The 22713-nt window shown below is 30.3% G+C and overlaps 1 protein-coding gene across 15 annotated transcripts in view; it reads left to right on the top strand.

The window, feature by feature from the left end:
* The window catches only part of LOC148626544 (sodium/hydrogen exchanger 9-like), a 38008-nt gene extending 15302 nt beyond the window's left edge, over window positions 1-22706 (top strand). For 2 of the 15 annotated variants that reach the window (XM_088570609.1, XM_088570608.1), the window contains 6 exons: window positions 1311-1373; window positions 3775-3825; window positions 5560-5648; window positions 6273-6381; window positions 7658-7795; window positions 15882-22706. In XM_088570609.1, coding sequence (XP_088426735.1) covers window positions 1311-1373; window positions 3775-3825; window positions 5560-5648; window positions 6273-6381; window positions 7658-7795; window positions 15882-15980 — 549 coding nt within the window. In that variant the 3' untranslated portion in view covers window positions 15981-22706. Of the gene's footprint in view, window positions 1-1310; window positions 1374-3774; window positions 3826-5559; window positions 5649-6272; window positions 6382-7657; window positions 7796-10296; window positions 10405-13977; window positions 14015-14356; window positions 14380-14955; window positions 14976-15881 lie in introns of all 15 variants that reach the window. The other 13 variants (XM_088570615.1, XM_088570614.1, XM_088570619.1 and 10 more) reach the window with 11 other exon arrangements.
* The last annotated feature ends 7 nt before the right edge of the window (window positions 22707-22713 follow it).

Below are 22713 nucleotides of genomic sequence, written 5' to 3'. Positions count from 1 at the left end.
GTATCACATTTTACAGAATTTGCATGATTCTTACAAAGACTGCTACTGAACTACTGTGAGTTGGCAGGTGCTGTATTTGTCCAACCTATTTCATAAGGATTGATTATTATATCATCTATCAATGTAATTAAGTAGCACTCCAGCTAAGGATCATGCAAAATGTGATTCATGGGTAAAAAGCATACATATTTTTGTTTTTGATATTTTGTTTGAAATGTCATAGTAAACAGAAAATAACATGTGGTTTTTCATATAAACCATGCTCTTAGGAGATAAAAATTATATAGAATGCACAGTAGATTTCAAAATTAAGGGAGATAACTCTGTAAATGACGCTCAAATACAATAGAATCTACTGGATTTTCAATGTTGATTATCTCCTAAGAGCTGGCAGATTTGAATGAATAATTACACATTTCGTAGTATAGACCCATAAAATAAGTTAATTACAAAAATAAAAATATGTAGCCTTTTTTTGGGGTGTATCACATTTTTCAGATTTTACATGATTCTTACAAAGACAGCTACTTAATAGTTGTCAGATCTTGCTTTGCTCCAGGTTATCTGTAATGTATGCTTTGTAAACCAGCACACTAATTTTGTCCAGATGGGCAATTCAGGCTCTTTAGAGCCTGTAGTCCTGATTGATCAGATTCTAAAATCACAAATTTGATGTGACTATCTTTTTGTAAGTTTTGAATGAAAGTTTAGTAGGAAACATTAGTTGTTTGTATTGTTATTACTGAAAGTAGAACCCATTTAAACAAGGAACCTTCCACAGTGGTGATGAAATAATATCCAGTCATCTTCTATCCAAAAATGTGTCCTACCAGTCCTAGGCTAGGAACCATTTTAAGGGATATTGAGAAAAAAATAGTTTTCAAAGAAACCAAGCTACTGAAAAGAAAATGAAACATTTGTAGGATAGGTTGAATGACACTGCTTATATTTATATCCCTGTAATGTAATGGTAATCACCCTAATCCTCAAAATACACCTGTGGCATGATAGGCCAACTTTGTTAATTTCTTGGTTCACAGACCCTAACATATCTCTGTTAATAGTGCCTAAAATCACATGCTTTTTTGCTATTTTTTAAAATGAGTACAGAATCACTAATTTTTGAGTGGTTATCATCTTTATCAGTTTGTACAACTTAAAAAACAATAAAAGAAACACCTTGTCTGAACAGTTTTTATAATGGCCTAAGAACCAAGTAATTACCTATATACCAATACTTGTTTGGCCTTATACACCATTTTATAACCTTTCCAATAGATGCATTTTATTGGTTTATGTGATTTATTTAGGGTTCTAGACATGGTGCCACCTACCAAAGTATGGATAACCACAATGAAAGCAACGCTAACTTGGTTTGTCATTGCATTGTGACAGGATTTTTATTGTTAAAACTAGAACAGTTCAGATCTTTCTTGTGCACTTAAGTTGGAAGAAAATGTTTCCTATCCTATTTTTTAAAGTTTATTAAATGAATCAATTTAAGATAAGTTTTCCCATTAACAAAATTACCTTAATGTGACTAGCGAGTCCAACAAAAATATGAATAAATGAACAAAAACTGCCAATCAATTTTAATTTTCACATTTTTTACAAATGTCCATACTAAGTCTCCTTGACTGCGACAAATGTTGACATGATTTTTTTGTGTGAATAAACCAATATCTTTTTTTAGTATTTAAAAATTTTCCTTTTGTTTTACAGTGCATGAAATGATGATGTTCAGAGAATAGAGTTGTCTTCCCTTGATTAAATGACAATTACCTGGTGAACTACCAAAGTTAATTGGACAACTGACAAGAAGATTTATACTTTATCATTTCATAAATATTTAATCTGTGTCTGATAGAAAGTTTGAATCTCCTTGCTAAATGATAAATGACCAGTTAATTTTTAAAGGCAGATAATCAAGTAATTATCATTTAGTCAAGAAAAGGCAAACTCTCTCACCTGAACATCATCATTGTATATGCTATAACTGAAATTATACTTAATTCATATTGGATTTTTCTAAAAGGGCTGGCTGTATTGAATTTATTTATTCCAGTCACATTTTTGGTCTTTACACATTCAGCTTAAAGCATTGGATATTATCTGAACTGCTCTAGGAACATCAATTTGTTATTTATTTTAATTAATGGCTTGCTTGCAATGAACTAAAGGTATGGTTTTCCTATTGCAAGTTAAGTTGTGTGGTCATACAAATTCATGGAGTGAAATTCAAAATCCTACCAACAGAAAATGTTACAAATTAAGTAAAAAAAAATAACATACTTTTTTGGTTAAATTCACAAAGCACAGACTTTCTCTTTAGTAATGTTAAATTTTTAAAGAATTTTTGGTTAAAGCCATGATGCACAGATGATATTTTATTGGTGAGTCATGTCATATATTCCAAAGATATACATACATGCTTAGGATACATTGAAGTTACCACTACTCATGTACATGTATCTCAAATTTGAAGAGATGGATGACTGTTTTGGGTATTCTTTAGAAATTTATATTCTCTAAAAATTGTTTCCTTTAAAAAAAAAACCTGATTTATGTATGACTATACAGTTGATAGTTGTGCATGAACCTGTATATGTCCACAGCCTATTTCTGATTGTTGGTTGTATATCCCTATTTTCTTTCAAAACCTTATTCCTAATTCCCTTATCTTGATGTAACCCATCCTCAGCCAATTTTGACATCATCAATGAAAAATTCCAGGGTAATTTTTCCAATTTGCTTTTATATAATTTGTGTCTTGTAGTTACTTGTTCTGTCTATTTGTTTTCATTGAATTCATATCCATTCTTTTTTTTTATTTCCATGCCATATCTGTAGAGAACTAGACCAATACAATTTCATTTGTTGATATTCTGCTAGCTTGCATATACCTGTGTAATTTTCATTCATAGCTGTTCAACTTTGTGCTGGACATTATGTTAACGATGATGATATTTGAAGTTTTATATTTCTGTGGGGAATTAAACTGTACCGTACATCCCAAGGATTGTGGTCAAATTATCTTTTTTGACTTAGCACTTAAATACTTTGATTAAACAATAATTTCATTGAAATTACCAGGTAGTAGATAATATCCCCTCTTAATTTTGGAACTTATGAATGATATTGGTAAAGGGGTGAACGAAAACCATGACTTCGTGATTGACATTATATGATAGAGCCATTTGTTGATTGGTATCATCTAATACAGTAAAACCTTTCTATAGGGAGAGCTGTGAATAAACTGAAAACTTCAGTTTTAATGAACCTGTTTAAGGAGGGAGACCTAGGGTAAGGGACATAAATCAGTGATATGTTTGTATTATATTCAATTTCACGAAAGCCTCTCAAGCTTTCATTTGAAACAGAATAAAATGAATTCAAGTTAATTAAATGCTTACATAAGATTGATGTAAAATGCTGAATACAAATGTTCCAATGATTTTTAAGAGTTGTGTCCCTTACTCTAGGTCTACCTTCTTAAATGCAACAACTACCATAACTGAACAATTCTTTCAGTCCAAATAAAGGACCAGTTTAGACAATATTTTCTGTACTGCAGAGAGTGAAGGGCAAAAACAGAAATAACCCAAAGACCTGTCTAAACCAGATAATCTTTTGAAGTCCCTTCAATCATTTTTCAGTCCATTTTGAAAACCGAGAAAACCATAGGCCTGGCTCGATGGAACAAGAGATTTGGTTATGTAGGGTCTCACTGTACATTTAAATGGCAACCACATCAGTCATATTTTACATTTTCAGTTGCATATATTTGAAGACAAGAATTCTCAAGCCAACTCTCCATTGCTAGAGGTACCTTTTTGCTTTGTGGTATATATTTGTGGGCCTAATTGTTAAAGAACTCTTATTTTTGGATATTCATATTTATGTTTTTTGATGTAATGTGAAATTTAGTGTATAGGGTTGTCGGCATGTTAATTTTAAATATGGCCTAAATTTTTTTTTAACATTGGAATCAGAAATATGAGTTCTATGAGTAGTAGTAACTCTGGCACTTATTTTTGTGACATGCTATTTTTTGTTGTCAAATCTCTTCATTGAAATCCCATATTTTTGCTTTTTTTTTAATTTGTAAAGAATATCAGCCTTATTCATGCTTTTTGTACTGCTTAGATTATTCATTTGTTGGCATCACATTTTAATATCATTTTTTCACAAGCTTCAGTTCACCATCATTTAAGCTTTATTATTGTTATGCTACTTAAAGTAATTACAAATCAGTGTATCAAGTGCACCTTTCTTACTTACCGGATACCTCAGCAAGGTGCACTTAATTCCAAAGTCGAAATTGTGTCCTTCTGCTGTGTTGTTACTGGATGATTTTGTAGATGATGTTTTACTTGGCTGGGTTGAATTTTCAGTCTTTTGATAACATAAATTGTATATTCATTAAAAATCGTAATCCTCACCTAACCCTTGGATGTTAAATCACAAATTATAAATGTGGGATGTATGATAATGAGTGACTTACAGCACATATATTGATAATGTTCATGGGATAGAGTTTGTCTTTGATTAAAGGACAACTACCTGAATCATTTTTGGAAGTAAATTTGACATTTAGATTAGAAAAAATAAACTTTCTATCTATAGAATTTTTTGATAGAAAGTTAAAATCTCTTTGTCAGTTGTCCTTTTCACTACCAAAGTTATTTCATCCAGTGATTATCATTTGAACAAGGGAATACTAACAATATCCACTGAACTTCGTCATTGTAAATGCTGTAATAGAGTTTTTTTGTTAACAGTAGCATTATAGTCAGTAGAGTTGCATGTGTGTATTTAATGTATATTAGGATTTTGGCACAAGTTCAATCAACAAGCTTTTGATATTCTTATATGCACAGAAAAGTGTTTCAGTATCAATAATGCAAATGAAAAATTGTTCAAAAATAGCCATCAACAAATGCATATAAATAGTAGAATTATGCACTTATACACTTACTTACACTTTAAAAGTACTAATATTTTTGGTATCAGTGTATGTGGCAGATACTTTGACCATACACCTTTTATATGGCAGTATAAATGAAATTTACTTCGGAAGTGATTTTTTGTGCTGTTTTGCCGCAAATATTGATACAAAAATGTACTAATTTTTTTTTTTAATTTCAGTTTAACTCCACATTTAGAAAGTAAATGCATCCACTAATATTGTTTGTTTGTGTGCACTTTATTTTGACAAAATTTATTATATTATTCTGAAATTACATGCATCAGTCTTTTAAGTAATTCGCATCAATTTTTAGGTGATTTAAATGTAAAAAAAGTTTCAGTTACAATGTACCTTATATTACTTTCTTAATGGAATTAATGTGTAATAAATAAGGCAACATGTTGAAAGTAAAGTATACAAATAAAAGACAGTAAATTATATTTATTTAATTACCTCCCTTTGTTACCTTTACAAAACTATCCAGATTCTTTTTAATTTTCTGTGCCAGTTCCTGTCATACTCCATTAAAACTCACAATTTAATCATATTTCATTGTGTCAGTTCTGTATTGAAAGTGTTTTAATTTTTAGCAAAGGCCACCAGATGAGGAAGAACCTAAACCCAAAAGAAAGTATGATAAAGCATGGCTTGTATCTTTATGGCATAATTTTGATATAAGGTGGGTGAAAGGTATTAAATTAATAGCAATATATTTCTTAGACAACATTTTTTTTAATCATACATTTGCCAGACCAATCAAATTGAATTTAAATATGCTAAATGTTCTATTTAGTCACTGCATGGTAACATCATGCCATACTTTCTATTCAGATTATTGAATATTTAGTTGATCCTTGTCTCAGGACTATGAAGATTCAAATTAAATGTCCATTCCATCTGTTAATGTGAATAGGTGTGTGATAAGATAGATATCATGATGGAAAACCTTTAAGATCCTTGATCAGATTGAAATCAAATTTATAAAACAATACGACAATATACATTAACAGGTATGCATTTTTTAAGTTTCAATATTGTAGGAATATGTAATATAAGTGGTGTGGAGCATTTGTCCACATATAGCAATATTTTTATGTAATTTTACTTTGGTGTGAAATATTTCTCTACATATAACAATATTTTATGTGATTTTACATTGGTGTGAAATATTTCACTACATGTAGCAATATTTTATGTGATTTTGCAGTTGTGTGAAACATTTGTCTACATGTAGCAATATTTTTATGTGATTTTGCAGTGTTGTGGAACATTTGTCCACATCAAGCAATATTTTTTCTTGCAGGTTTATGAAACCTTTTCTAACTCACAGTACTCCAACATTAATGGAGACCTTACCACCATGTTGTTTACCGTTAGCAAGAATACTTACTACAGAAGAACAAATGGCTAGTGTAAGTCACTGTAGAGGGAGGGGATAGGGAGATATAGATACTTGGGAAAACAAATAGTGTAAGTCACTGAAGAGGGAGGGGGTAGGGAGAAATAGATACTGGGGAAAACAAATAGTGTAAGTCACTGAAGAGGGAGGGGGTAGGGAGAAATAGATATTGGGGAAAACAAATAGTGTAAGTCACTGGAGAGGGAGGGGATAGGGAGAAATAGGTACTGGGGTAAAACAAATAGTGTAAGTCACTGGAGAGGGAGGGAGTAGGGAGATATATGTACTGAGGATAAACAAATAATTAGTGTAAGTCACTGTAGAGGGAGGGGATAGGGAGAAATAGATATTGGGGAAAAATAAACGGCTAGTGTAAGTCACTGGAGAGGAAATAATTTTGGAAAAACAAGTGGTTAGTGTAAGTTTCTGTTGGGAGGATAGGGAGAAATATTTACTGGAGAGAACAAATGACTATTGTAAGTTACTGTTTGAAAGTGGGGAGGGGGGGGGTGATAGAGCGAAATACATACTGGGGAAAAAAATCCTTCTTTCAGTCATTGTAGAGAAGTTGGATATAAATTCGAATATAATGCTGTAAAGCACTCCTTTTTCAAATTTCCAGCTGATAGACCTCTAGGATTTCATGATGCAAAACTGAAGACTTTATCATTTGTTGACCAGGGAATCACATTTTTCTCTGCAATTGTCTCTCACTTGGATCTGATTTCTTTTCATTCATAAATGTAGTTGTTGTTTTCCATAAAAAGGCAACATATTTCAAAAATGAGTAGTAAAGATATTTGATGACATTACGTCAAGTCATCCTGCATCTGCCTGGTACCTTATTAGAACTTTATGTACTACTTATCATTATTCAAAAGTTGTTGTGAAATTTTAAAGTATTTTGAATATTTTTTAGCTTCTCATTCAAACTGTTTACTCAAATTAAACATTTATGCCATTCTGAACTAACACATTATTATTGAATTAAACAAATTTACTTTCTTGTGACTTTGATTAATTTTTTAGCTTCTCATTCAAACTGTTTACTCAAATTAAACATTTATGCCATTCTGAACTAACACATTATTATTGAATTAAACAAATTTACTTTCTTGTGACTTTGATTAATGATGAAGCAAACATATAATTTGAAATGTAACCATACTATTACAGTAGTCCCCTTTTGAAATGCCACCCCCTCCCCCACCCTGACCAACAGCCACTCGTCTTATGTGACCACATGTAATGTTAATTGCACTAAAATTCAAGTTAATAATCTTTTGTAGCCTACAATACACTCTGTAGAAGTTGACTCTGACACAGATATGATTATAGATCATAGAGAGCTGTCTATTGGTGGAGATGGAATTAGTACAGTATCTAATGGGACTAACAGAGACAGTGATAAACATGATGTTACTGAGGTATATTCAGTTACATTGTTTCTCTCTCTGCAATTTTTTTATTCAGTGAAAATTATGCTTAGATTATAAATTTTTTATCATAATATTGGCATGAAAATGACATAACATTTTATAATGTCTGGCATATTATAAGTCCTTGGCTAATTGTACAACCCTTAGACTTTGCCTTGGTCAATATAAGGTCTGACATTATGACACTAATTACTGTTATTGAACGTTACAGTGGAACCTGCCTTAATTGAACTAGTTATTAAATGAATTTTTATTTGGTTATTTTAGAATGTAATGATAAAAATATATGGTTAAATAATATAAATCTTATACAAAGAGATTTTATTTATTCAAAGAATATTAACTGATTTTCAATGTAAACTGGGTTTGTTGTAAACTGGCTTTACTGTTATGTTGTGGTAGAATATCGACTTGTTACTTATTTTAAAATGTTTTTTTATGTAAAAACTAAAGATTCTTTCTCTGGAGAAAATTTGAATTTAATATTGTATCAGTGTTTATTATTTAAATTGATTTTTAGATTTTTCCTTCAAGGGGACCTTTTAGTTTGCATGTCATTTTTAGAGAAGAATAAATACTGCTGAATGGCTATACTGCATTAATATATAGAGCCAAAACTATCCTACAATAGTAATTATTTACACCTGTACCTTAAATCTGAGTGAAACACGGTCTTTGATTACATCACCTGTGTGAAAGGTCAAGCAGTGGTTCTGTAATTGCATGTGACAAGAATCTCAGAATGGATCACTGCAGCTATGATTGTGGGCCTACCCAAAAGAGATGAATCCCCAGTACTTTTCCCAATTACAGTCGACTCTCGTTGTCTCGAACTCGGATGACTCGAAATTTCGGTTAAGTCGAAATTTTGTCGAAGTCCGGAAAAAAATGCCTATTTGTCTATGTTATTTTACTTCTTTTTAGTCGAAACTGGATGAGTCGAAATTTCGGTTTTCTCGAAGTAAAAATTAAGTCCCTTCAATGAATTTCCTTGTGAAAGTCAATGGTTATCTCGAACTAATTAGGGTAAATTACATGTCAAAGTGTCAAATCATTTTACCTGTCGAGGCCCTGTGTCACCATTAATTAGTTTATTACACCTTTCGATGATGATTTTGATTTGATGACTTGTTACCTGTATTTCTATAATTAATAAAACTATGAAATATTTTATTAATGCAATTAGATTTCTTTTATTTAATGATTAAAGACCATTGTTGGCATTTGTGTTTTTGACAAGATGTCTACGCTTGGGTGTGTATAAAATAATTACCGTTATCCGAACTCAATGGGTCGTTAAAATAAGATTGTTGTTATTAAAATCTTGATGTTTTATTAATTACAATTTTAAACAAACATATACGCTTGTGGATGAATAGCAGTATACACAGAATATGTAACCGGATCCAGTTGTACTTATTTTGTCATTCTCGTCCATGGTTATCTCCCCTTTCTGCTGCTCGAACTTCATTGATTTCGTTAAGTCGAACTTCGGTTGAGTCGAACTTTTCTCCTGGTCCCTCCAATTTCGAGATAACGAGAGTCAACTGTATTACATTTGTGATTTTAAACAATATTTCATGTAAATGCCCAAAAGTACTACACATGAGAATGGTTTGCAACAAATGATTCTCATATAAATCAAGCATGATGTTATAATCATGATTCAGTTGGCATATGATTATCATTTCAGTAACATATGATTAACGTATGTTTCCAGATCAAAATTAACATGTGAGAATTATATAATAATCATATGATTATCATATGTAACTTGTCATATGATTTTCATATGTAACTTATCATATGATTTTCATATGATTAGATTATGAATTGATCATCATATGATTAGTAAATGTTGCACATATGGCTGTGTTTGTTTTATGTTTTTTATTGCTTTGATCAAATCAGTGATCTTATTTTAAGTTTGGTTCTGTCTTAAAATCATGCAGAGCGTGTTTCTTTACCATTGATTTTTAATCCTCAGCTAGAACCTTTATATAATTCCAGCAATGTTAGTATCTAGGAATGCTGTTTATACACTGTAATGAGACAAATTTCAGCTGATTAAATTTCAAATTGGTGCAATTTAACACTGTTTCCTGTACTTTTTAGAATTTAACTAAAATGTAGCTACAAATGTCTGCTACCATCAAACTTATACTGTTGAAATCATTATCTGGCCTCCAGAAGAAGAGTTTCAAATGATAAATATTTTTGTGTAAAAGATCATGCATGAATCACTTTTTAATCACCTTTGCATGATTCTTAGATGGAATGGTAAAAATCAAAGATCTTTTTTCAATTGGACTGCATGTGTCCTCACATTCTCTATTATACAGTACTCTCATGATCTTACAAGTCTTAGGCTGTCTTTATATATTTATATTTTAGTGTATGTTGTAATTTTTCATTTAAATATTATTTTCTAGTTCATACTTTTAATTACGCTTGTTTTGTTTTATTTTTGCTTTACTTTTGTTTTGGAGGTTAAAGCAGAATTGAATGGCCCTTCCAAAGGTGTCTTTCCTACCAATAATTCAGTGTCAAGTGATGATTTACCCTTGACTCCTTGACCTTCAACCTTCTGCTCTCAAGTAAGGATAGTTTTGTGTGGCTTGTGCGTGTAGCTGGAAAATTTTGTCACTTCATGGAAAATTTAACAATATTAATCCCAACTTCTGCACATTTAGTAGATTTCTTATGTGCTTTGCAGTCTCAGAACCTTTACAAATTGATTTCCTAAACTTAAATTTCCTCTGGAGTGATCGTCTGACATTTATAGTACATACCATGGTAATGTTATGGGGATAGAGATAGTCTTTCCTTGATAATAAGTGATGAGCTTCCTTAGATTTTTAACTGAGGAGATTCAAGTACTATTCAGTGTAAGAATCTGGCATTGGGTGGCATATCATTGATCTCAATTTGGTATTTTTTTACTAAAATATATTCAATACATCTAGAAAACTACTGAAAAGTTATTTAAATTTATCCTGAAGCATCTGTGACATAGATATTTTTTGACTAATTATATAGGGAAAAAATGCAGGAAAATTTCCGTCATTTTTCCATAGTGCATTTCAACCAAATTTGACCAAAAAGGCAAACTTTATAAACACTTTGATGGTTATTTCTGGAGTGTATGAAGTATAAATACCTGGATAATGCAATAAAATCTCAGCGATTTTATTCTTCATGTGCCAAACCTTATACACATTTTGCCTGATTCTTAGACAGAGAAGTACTTACACTTTCTATCTAACATTTACTTTAGTACATATGAAATAAAATCTTAAAAATGTTCATCAGGTCATGGTCATTTTATTTAGTGGAGACTGATTCTGTCTCTTGAACATCATCATTGTATGCATTGTACAGGTTTGGGTGTCATATTCCCATGTTCTTATTTAAAATATTAATCAGTTTCCTTCTGTATCTTCTTTGTGAGCTTTTCTTTTTGTTGTTGAAAAATATATGTCATTGAAAGGGTTAAACAGGAAGTTAAAAGGATAAGGCAAAATTTGAATCTCAATAAGAGATAAAAGGTACAAAGAACTACCATACCTAACAGTAGCTTGGATATTAAGTAGCAGTCTTTGTAACAATCATGCAAATTCTGTAACATGTGATACACTTAAAAAAGGCTACATATTTTTGTTTTTGTTATTAAGTTATTTTGTGGGTCTATATGATGAGATGTATTATCATTCATTCCAGTCTGTTTACTCATAGGAGATCATCCACATTGAAAATCCAATATTTTCTATTGTATATTAGTGTCATTTACAGAGTTATCCTCCATAATTTTAAATTCTATAGTACATTTTATTAATTTTTACCTGCTAAAAAGCACAGATTCTAATGAAAAGCATCATGAAATTTTCTGTTTACTTAAGCATTTAAACAAAATATCAAAAATAAAAAAAATTGTAAGCTTTCTAACCATGTATCACTTTTTGCATGATTCTTAGCTGGAGTGCTACTTAAATAGTTCATGGAAGGAAGTGACGAAATTTCCCATGGTTCCTTTTATTAGTTTTCTGTACAGCATGGGATTTATGTATATATACATATATATATATATATATATATATATATATATATATATATATAGTTATATATATATATATATATATATATATATATAGTTATATATATATATATATATATATATATATATATATATATAGTTTTATATATATATATATATATATATATATATATATATATATATATATATATATATATATATATATGTAGTTAGTTACCAGTTCCTTGGCCTTTATTTGGCTTGCTTTTTTGTTATACATAAATATTGATTTGCATGAATTATATGATTTATCAATATACAAATACTCAGATTAAGTTAAAGAAATGAACCAATTTTTTTAGCTCACCTTTTATCAAGGTTATGATGGCCATTGTTTTGTTTTATTTATCCTCACCATTTTCATCTAGTTTTATCATTAATTGCCATGTACTTTTGAAAAAATTCTTGTCATCCATATTCATGTGTTTTTGCATCCTAACATTTTACATTGGATTAATCGAAGGGAGTCAATCATTTTTGCATTTTGTTTGACAGTCCTATATGTCTATCAATTTCTAAAATATTTTGAAACCAATGTCCAATTAGAAACAAGGAAAAAATGTTACAGTCGCCAACCCTACATTTGAGTACCTGTGTAGAAATTAATTTTATTTTTGTGAAATTTGCAGTTAGGGGTGTGTTTACCTCACAAAATATTATATATGCCTTTAGATAAATAATATCTGCAAATCAGAAAAAAATCTTTTAAAAAATTACATTCTTGCAAAGTTTGAAAAAATTCAGACAACTTTTATACCCCCCCAAAAAAAAGAGTTTTTGTTTTGCTATTGTTTATATTGAAAATCAATGGAAAAAAATAAAAACCTTCACAAGATATATATAGGATGTAATTTTTAATTTTCTCAGGACTAGACAGATGAATGATTTGTTAATGGGTTTGTCTAGTAAATAAGTGTTCAGCTGAGATAGATTCTGCTTAACCCCCTTTCTACTGCAGGAATAGGTGCATGATGTGCAAATCTTGCTACTTTTTGAGTAAATGCTATTTTCAGCAGACATATGATTGTTAAGTTGTTCAAACATTAAGACAACTAATTTAGCCTGGTGAATTGAATGACTCAGACTAGAATACTGTTACTGTTAGTATATGATTTTTGAAGTACTATTAAATTGGACATTTTTAAAGATTTGGTTATAGGGTACTTTTTAAAACTTGTTTTCTTCGGTTATTGATTGGTGAATCAAGTTAGAGCAGTTGCTGTTTGGGTACAATCTGAAATTATTTTCCTGTGTCAAAAATAAAAAAAAGAATTCATCACAAGTGATACTAAAATCAAGATACACATAGGCCATTCTAAGAATTACTTGGTTCTTAGACCTGTAGAAAACCAACCAGGTAGGGAAGCATTTCTTTTTACATTTTTATTACCATAAGAATTTGATGATGATGCCTTTTGATCCTTGGCAGACAGAAAAAAGGATAAGGGAGGTGCTTTTTATACCTTCACTTGTAAATTGGGGGTATTAGTGATAGAAGTGTCTGTCCTTTCTTCTTTCTTCCTTCCTTCCATTTGTCTGTCAGTACTTCATTCTGTTATACAGGGGGTCCAATCTCTCATCTGTTATTCCTTCTACATCACAGAATGGAATTGAGTGAAACTTTCACATACTCATTATTGCATTATCCCATTGTGCACCTTCTATTTAGATTTTGTTCCAAATCTATTTGGGGGTTTCAGATAGCAAAACATGTCATGGACTTTGTTATTTGTCAATATGGGGACATGGGGGCCCATCTCTTATCTGTTACTCAGATATTCACTAAAATATTGCTCTGTATATTTTTATTACTGATGTCAATATGAAATATATGTGTATTGATAGCTACGCTATATGCTACATTACCTGTCCAATACAATTTAACTTCACACAACTTTACTACCATAAATCAGTTTAAGCTAGATTCGCCAGGCTGCAGGCTCTTTGTGACAGGTAAATGCTGCTTAATGTAAAACTGTTACCCTGAGTGAAAGGTCTCTCGTATTTTTAAAAATCTTGCAAATGCTTGATTACTCTGGAGTAAGCTTTAATATTAACGTGTAATGTATTTTACAAGCAGGATCAAGAGTTATTAATACTGCATGATGGTACTGGTATGTAATCATACTTTAAACCGTATATATTATGCTAGATAACTAGTATCCTTGTGCACATTTGAAATATGATCAGAATTTTTCTAAACTGCCTAGGGTCCCTTCCCACTTTTCCGCCCCTGCACACAATCACTGCCTTTTGTTGTTTGTTTTAAAAAATGTTATTCTATAACCAGTGTTTTAATGAACCACTACATGTAAAAGTATAAAAATAGCTTCCATATAAAAATGTTAAATGATTCTGTTTTTTTTTTTTTTTTTTTTTCGAAAAAAGAAATGTCTAATTATCTAAAATGATGTTGAAATCTCCTTCAGAATAAACTTCAGATACATTTTTATTAGATTGTGAAATATTGAAAGTAATGGTGAGTAGAAAGATGAAATATTGAAGCTTGGGTATTCTATCAATATATATAAGTATGGAGAAAACTAACAAAAATAATATCATAGGAAATTAATCATTGAAGGCTCCTCTGCCTTTGTTATCATAGTTATAATCGTAGGCATGCTCCAGGATTGCGCATTGCTAAGAGAGGTCAGTGGGGTGGGGTTGTTAAATAATGTTCTAAGACTTCAGAAGAGATTAGTTATATAAAGTTATGGAGATAATGAGCTTTTTCAGTACTAATAGCATGGTTTGTATAACATTTTATAGTCACTATAAGAGTACTGTGAAATGAATGACAATTCTTGATTCATGCATGAAGATTGGAGGTAGGCTGCCAACATAATAGCATTTGGATGTAGAAATGATATAGCACTAGTTCTTGTACTCCTATCATATTTGATAGGCCTTGAGTTGTATGTAAACATTTCTCAAGCTTCCCAAGCCTTAGCTTTGAGGGAGGATGGGAATCAGAGAATTATTATAGTAATTCTGAAATTTAGCCCAATGACTTTGGCAAATTCACACAGACCTACATATTTATTTCTCATTACAGTCTCATAACTGTAATACACAGTAAGTAGTAATAGAGGGATTCGTAGAATTTGGGGTTTGGAATTTTGTTCTCCTCTTTTTAAATGTAAAAGAGACTCATTGGTCTTTAGCAGCCTTATTCAATTGATATTACTCTTTTTACCTAGTCTTAGTTTATGCATGCATAATTTGTAATATCTTCTTCAAATACCAAGTTAGTGTTCTACCAAAATACTTTTTTTTTGTTATTTATATTAATGATTGAGGAAAGATTAAACAATATATATATATCATATGTAACACTTAAATAACAAAATGTTGTCAAATATTCAATGGAAGAATCAAGATATGTGGTCCCATTCAAGAGTTATGCCCCTTCTATGTAAATAAATAAAAGAATCAGGTTCTGTGGTCCAATTTAAGTTTTATGCCCCTTCTATGTAAATAAATAAAAGAATCAGGTTCTGTGGTCCAACTTAAGAGTTATGCCCCTTCTATATAAATAAATAAAAGAATCAGGTTCTGTGGTCCAATTTATGTGTTAAGCCTCTTTCACATTCAATTTACAATATATTCCTGCAGCATGACTACATTCGGAATAATGATATCACTTCATTCTGACTTTGTAATGAGGAACCTCTCTATAGAATGGTCTGTGGTAGATATAGACAACTACAAGACTCAAATCAAGTTCAAAGTTCAAAAACTTTCAACGAAATGTATTTGAATGAGTGGTCAAGAAAAAAATGTATATAACTTGGTGGAATTTTTTCCTATATAAGTCAACTTATCTTTGAGTAAAAAATAATGTATAATGAATAAGCATAATTTTGAGTTAACAATTTTTTTCTTATTGTTTCATGATAAAAAAAAATCATTGTTAAAATTTCTCTCCTAACTGTCAATCATGTTACAGTACACTATCACATTCTCTTGATCTATTTTTAGGCTTCTCTGATAGATGACAACACCCTTGGTGACCTTGGATCTGGACAGCCAATGAGATTACAGATTAATGTGCCTGGACCATTGGGAGAAAATGTTTGAGCCAATCATTATCCCTCTTTCAACATGATGAGTGCCAATCACATTTTATTTTACATTATGTGATACTTGTTTCATATGTTCAGTGAGATTACAGCTGAGTGCTTTGAGGTCATCCTGTTTATCTTTAGAAGATTGTTGTGTTAAGTCTGAATCTTTTTTTGTATGGCAGACTTTTTTTTATATAAATGTGTTAACCGAGCATTTCTGTAAGATTTATATTTTAAATTAAGTTTGTAGATGTTTACTTAATCCAGGTTCAAGAACCGTCTGTGATGTTAAAAGCCAATTTTGTGTAATTTGTAACTGCTTTGTTGATGTGCTTACTAATATAAATATGGCAAATGTTTTTGATGGCTTTCAAGTGATATTATTGTTATTTCTAATCTCCTATTAGCCTTTTAGTACAAACTTTAGTGATATTTATTTTAGTAATTTTCAGTACATTTTTTTAACAAAAGTTTAATTTTGTTTAAAGCTGTTTGGATAAAATTTAAAACATTAAAAGAGATCTATATTAAGGTGGATCATTGATTTAATTTTGTGTCCATAGGTTTTCCTTTTTTTTTCACAGATGACCTTGTATGACATTGAAATTTGATTCGTCCAAGTACAGTGAAACCTTTCTAAACCACACATTTTTTTTACAAAGTTCCTTTCTATCAATTCAAGTGTCCAGTCTCTGTGAGAATCAGGCAGTGAGTGAAATAGGGTATGAAAAAAAAAAAAACATTTTGAAAGTTTTATTTGACTATGTGCTATCAGAACCAAGGAAAAAATACGAGATTTCACATATCACTTTGTTAAATTGAGTTCTAATTTCATTGAGTGAACATTTAATGCACAGGTAACTCTGTCAAAAACCTCATTTTTTTAATATTTTTTGCACAAATCCTGTGATGCAGAGATCCATTTATGGTCTTTTAAAATAGAGAAAGCATGCTTGAGTAAAATTATATTGTCAGATTGGTAGGTTTTTGACATGTATGTTTCTGGTTTTTCCCATTTTGCCTGATTCTTACACTTACATTTACAGTACCTGTGCCAGTCCTTGCAACAAAAATTGAGGTCTGTCATTGATCACTGATCTGTCAAACTGATCCATAAAACCAGTGATTGCATCATGTGACCACAGAGTGGCCAATATATTTTACAGATTCTGTTGTTTCATTTATCAATTTTACACATATTAACATAATGCAGTAGATTTAATACTTTCATTTTACCTTTGTTTTGTTTTATTTAACAGTTATCCATCATTTTACATTACAAAACAGCGATCAGATCAGTCATTGGTCATCGGTTATTGATTCATCAGCAATAAATCAGTCAGTGGTCATGAATCTGTCAAATTGTTGTGCTGATCGGTTCAGGGATTGTTAAATATATTTTGAAACTAGGTAAACCAAATGCCTGTTTATATAGAAACTATATTTTAAAGTCTAAAATCGGTTTGGTTATGAGAGGTTTTACTGTAATTTGAATGGTTGACCTTGGAGGATAAAAATCAATTCAAGATTAACAAAATTTTTTCTTTTACAAAAAATCATGAAATTATAGAATAAAATTCCAGACCCAAATTATTTGAAGGAAAATGATAATTTTGGTCCATTAAACTCATGAAACGTCCACTTAAAGTTAAAGAAAAGTTAAAGTTAAAATTAAACTCTTTTCAATATCTTCTTTGAAGAACATTATAACATGATTTTTAGAAACTATCATGTGTTCACATAGATTGATCGAAGAAGCCGTCAAAAAACATCATGAAAAATTTCATGGTTTAGAGTATTAAGCAGAGGATGCTTGTTGCATGTATAGTATTGATGTAGGTTAATGTAAATTGTTCTTTTTTTTATTTTTTGCATCAAATATTAACAGTAAATTGTATTAAAAGAAAGTCAGTTTTATTTTACTAACCTGTGTTTTTGTTCCTGTTACAGTATATATGTATGCATAATATGAAAGAAAATACTACATTTTTCTTAAAAATGAATAATTATTTCCAACTGGTGAATCCATTACAGGAACAAATGTGTGTATTTTTTTGGTAATTTTTTGTTAACCTTTGTACTGTACAGTTGTTTAGTTGTTGAATGTGTGCAGTGTTATCTGTATAAGTGTGCCATGTGTGTTTTTTACTGTTATGTGTGTGCATACTAAGTGTGTATGATGCCCTGTCATTACTTTCGTATCATACTGATAGTTGTCATCTATGTCATAAATTTTTGTGTATGACATGTAAAGCATTTTTGTGGCACAGATATTGTTCCGTTTAGTTTTGTCTTAAAGTGTCTGAACTCTGTTACCTAAAGCAATTGTTATGTGTATGTCATGTATTAAAATCATTTCTATCTCACTGAAATTGTCATTTTTTTTTTTGGTGTTTGAACTCTGCTGCCTAAAGCAATGGTTATGTGTATGTCTTGTAAAGCATTTTTATGGCACTGAATTTGTCCAGTTTTGTTTTTGGGTGTCATTAAAAGCAATGTTTACTTATTTAGTCATATATTAATCACTAGCCATTTTTACTATTTTTTTCAGAGTTTTTTGCTTTTATTTTTTCAAAAAAGTAGAAAACTTATTGCAGGATCTTTAAACTAGGACCCAAATAATTCCTAAAAACATTTTATTTCACATGCTCTACTGGTATTTAAATTGTCCTGCTCTACTTTCATGATATAGAAATAAATAGTATATTATAGTACTTTTTGAAAAGACAGGTACCTGTAATTTGGAAACAGTTACTCTATGTTTCAGTATTCTTGACACAAAGTATTGTTTGTGTATTTGTCTATTCATGTCTGTTACTGCTCGTGTAACCTGTATTGTGTTAAGGAGGTAGACCTAGGGTAAGGGACACAGCTGTTACAAATAATTGAAACGTTTGTATTCAGCATTTTACATCAATCTCATGTACACATCAATGTAACTTGGACTGATTTCATTCTGTTTCAAACGAAGGCTTGATGGGCTTTGGTGAAATTGAATATAATACAAACATATCTCTGATTTCAATAGTTATTTCCCTTACCCTAGGTCTACCTTCTTAAAATAGCAGTCTTTATAAAAATCAGACAGGAGGTGACTCAAGCAAGTAAAAAAAAATCACCAAATTTATTTATTTGTCTTGTTCAGAAACAATTACAGCCCACATAACTAATTCTTAGTTTGTCATTCGGTTGTTGAACTTTCGAGTTACAAATTTTATAGAATATGTATTCTTTAGTTGGTTGCTTAGGTAGGAGAAGAATATATGTTTTTTTCTGTTCATATCTTGTTTGATGGTTTTTTCTGCCTTATGAATTGCCTCTGCTATTGCTGTTAGAATTTAAATGGATTGGTACTTAAATACTGTGGAAGTACTTCAGTTTGTTAGTTCCAGTATTCATGGTTTAGGGAAACATATCAAGCTGTAGATTCTTGTATTAGTGGATTTGGCAACTGCATCATATGAATGAATGGACAATTTCTTTTTCGCCAGTAACCGAGTATCATGTTTTGCAAAACCATCGAAAACCATTGATATTGGAACCCAATGAACAACAATACTTTCATAATTTGATCCATATAAGCTATATTTTTTTTTCACAAATTACATACATACATATATGTATGTATGTAATTTGTGGGAAAAAAATATATGGCATATGGTACAATATGCCTTTTGATAGTTATTAACTTTTGATTAAATTTTACTTCTATTTACCTCAAAATAGCAGAAACAGAAAAAAAACAGTCCATGAAGAAATACTGCTTTTGAAAATTTAGATTAAACAGATAAACTGAAAATTTGGCACTAATTTTTATATTTTTAATCATGTTTTTTCCATCTCTGGTCTCATAAACATTTTTTAAGTGTATTTATTGAATTAAAATTTATCAATGAAAACTTGAGTCACACATTAGAAAAAAAAATGTTATTACCATAGAACCGATCCTTATCTAGATCTGTACTTACAACTTGATACTAGTCTTTCTATTACATATGTTGTGTAGGATTGCTTGAACAGTTAGGTCATCATACTTCCCCTACCACCTTAGAGAGTGAGAGAAATGATGTCCACTTTCACTGTATATGCACAGCCATGATAATCATATGGTGCTTGATTCATTTGATGATCATATGGTTATCATGTGACAATCATATGATAATTTTAATATGATAGTCATATGATTATCATATGGTTTTCATATGTTAATTTTGGCTTTGAAACATGATTATCATATTTTTTTGTGAAAAACTTATGATTTTCACATGATGTTCATTTTGTAAGATTTCCATATGATGTAAATCATATGATTCTCATGTGTGGCACATTTGGCTGTGATATATGTAGTGGAGTAGGTGAAATACACTTCCATTATAGAAAGTGGAAAATCCACTTTCACCATAGAAAGCGGAAGAGTTACCTCTTTCCATCATGAATGTTGAAGAGGTAAAACCCACTTTTTCTACGTAAAGTAAAAGAGGTAAAATCCACACGAGCTGTACTGTACACATATGTTTTCATATATTTTTTTATTATATATTAACCTCATTTAAATGTTTCCTAACAGGTATTTTACTGTGCAATATTAATTGTATATATTAATTATATATGTAGCTTTAATCTATTTTTGAGACGGTAATGCTGCACCAAAATAATCAATCATCTCAAGATTATATTAATGTATATAAGCTAAAGGGGTTGGAGGAAGGAAATTTAATTATATTTTTTTGTACTCAATATTCAAAGAGCAATGTTGAACTGAAATCAATATAAGCATTTTTTTAATGCTTTTAAGTACCATTCTGTGTAAGAATCAGGCAATGAGCAGCACATCATTTTTCTCAATTTGGTCTTTTTTGCTTCAAACATATTCAATTATATATAGAAAACAACTGAAAAGCTATTTAAATTTATCTTAAAGCATTGGTGACGTAGGTATTTTTTGGCTGCTTAAAAAGGAAAAAGTTTGGGAAAATTTTCCCTAAATTTGACGTATCAATACCTTAAAAAGGCAAACCTTACAAACACTTTGACAGTAATTTCTTGAGGTTATGATGTATAAATACTTGGATGATGCATAAAAATGTATATTTTCATTCTTGTGCCACGCCTTATATACATTTTTTCTGATTCTAAGACGGAGAAGTTCTTAAAATTGTTTGTGACATTCAACAGATGAATAAATATCGACATTTGAATCTACAGATTTTGTTTCTACACAATTTGAAATTAAGACAGAAATATTTGAGGTCACATGGTTAAAATTTTGTGTTTGTTCTGCATTTTTCAGTATCTCTTATATGATTTTATATATAGCCATATTCTTTAGTTGTGGTACAAAAATAGTTTGAGTTTGAGAATAATATAGGGATATGGGATAAAGTGCTAGATATATTTATACATGTAAATTAGATTTGTGGAAGGAAACAATTATTTACAGGTACATGTACTATTATTTGTGGGTTTCAATTTTTATGATATGTTACAACTTCATCAGTCTGTAAATTTTTACTTCCATATTCTACTGTACAGTATAATGACAATAAATAACCTAGTTTTAAAGCATTTGAAAAGATATTTCTGCTAAAATTTTAGAAAATATTCCAACATTGCCAGGCCTAGTCCTCCTCCCTCTGAATCAAATGGTTGACCCCTTACATTTTGTTGTTTATTTCTTTTGTGGTTTGACTCCACAGTACTTTGTATCTCTCAGACAGTATTCAAAGTTGTTTTATAATTAGACATTGTGGGTTTATTTTGATGGATTTCTACAGTGGAACTTCTTCAGACAAAATTTTTTGTTCTTTTTTGGAAGGTGTCCTGTTTACTAGTTCTGTGTTGTTTAGATAAGTTTCATTGCATACAAATACACTACAGATAAGAGTCATGCAAAATGTGATTCATGGTTGGAAAGCCTACATATTTTTATATTTTGTTTAAATTGTTATAGTTAACGAAAAATAACATGTGGCTTTTTAGATAACCCCTGGGCTTAGGAGATAAAAATTATATAGAATTGATTGTAGAATTTAAAATTATGGGATACAGCTCGGTAAATGACACTAAAATGCAATAAAAACTGTTATTTTCATTGTGAATTATCTCCTAAGAGTAGAAAGATTGGAGTGAATTATTTAACATTTCAGCATACCTATAAAGCAACTTAATAACAGAAATAAAAATGTGCAGCCTTTTTTGGGGTGTATCACATATTACAGATTTTACATGATTCTTAAAAAGACTACTACATGTACTTATATAACAGTAGTTGATGTAATGGAATTGTCTAGAGCTGCAGTAAATATGTATTATGACTGCTACTGGTACAACTTATTTTTCTGATTAATAAGTACATTTTGTATTGTACAACTATTTGTAAGAGTTGGGATTGAGTTTTCTAAACAGATCAAGTCTAGTTATTTACTAGTAATTGAATAATTCCTATTGTTAGAATTTTTTGGTACCAGCAGATGAAAGTTTAGAAAAAAAAAATCTAATACAAAAGCACCTTCCTAAAATTTGGGAGGAGCTGTATTTGTTTTGACAAAATCAAAATGAAACAAAGCACCTGTAATCTTGACATTCTGTCTGAGAAAATTATTTTTATTGTCTTGCTGATCTTTTGTTATCTGTTTTTACTTTGTTATATTTTTGCAAAAGATATTTTTATGAATTATATTTGTACTGGTATGTATGTGTGTGATATAAGTTTAATACATTATTAAACTCTGCCAATTTAGCTTGTG

The sequence above is a fragment of the Perna viridis genome, chromosome 2, assembly GCF_037379345.1.
Source record: "Perna viridis isolate PV_CMFRI_1.1 ecotype Kerala chromosome 2, ASM3737934v1, whole genome shotgun sequence".
Classification (NCBI taxonomy): Eukaryota; Metazoa; Mollusca; class Bivalvia; order Mytilida; family Mytilidae; genus Perna; species Perna viridis.
This window is presented reverse-complemented; position numbering and strand designations above follow the sequence as displayed.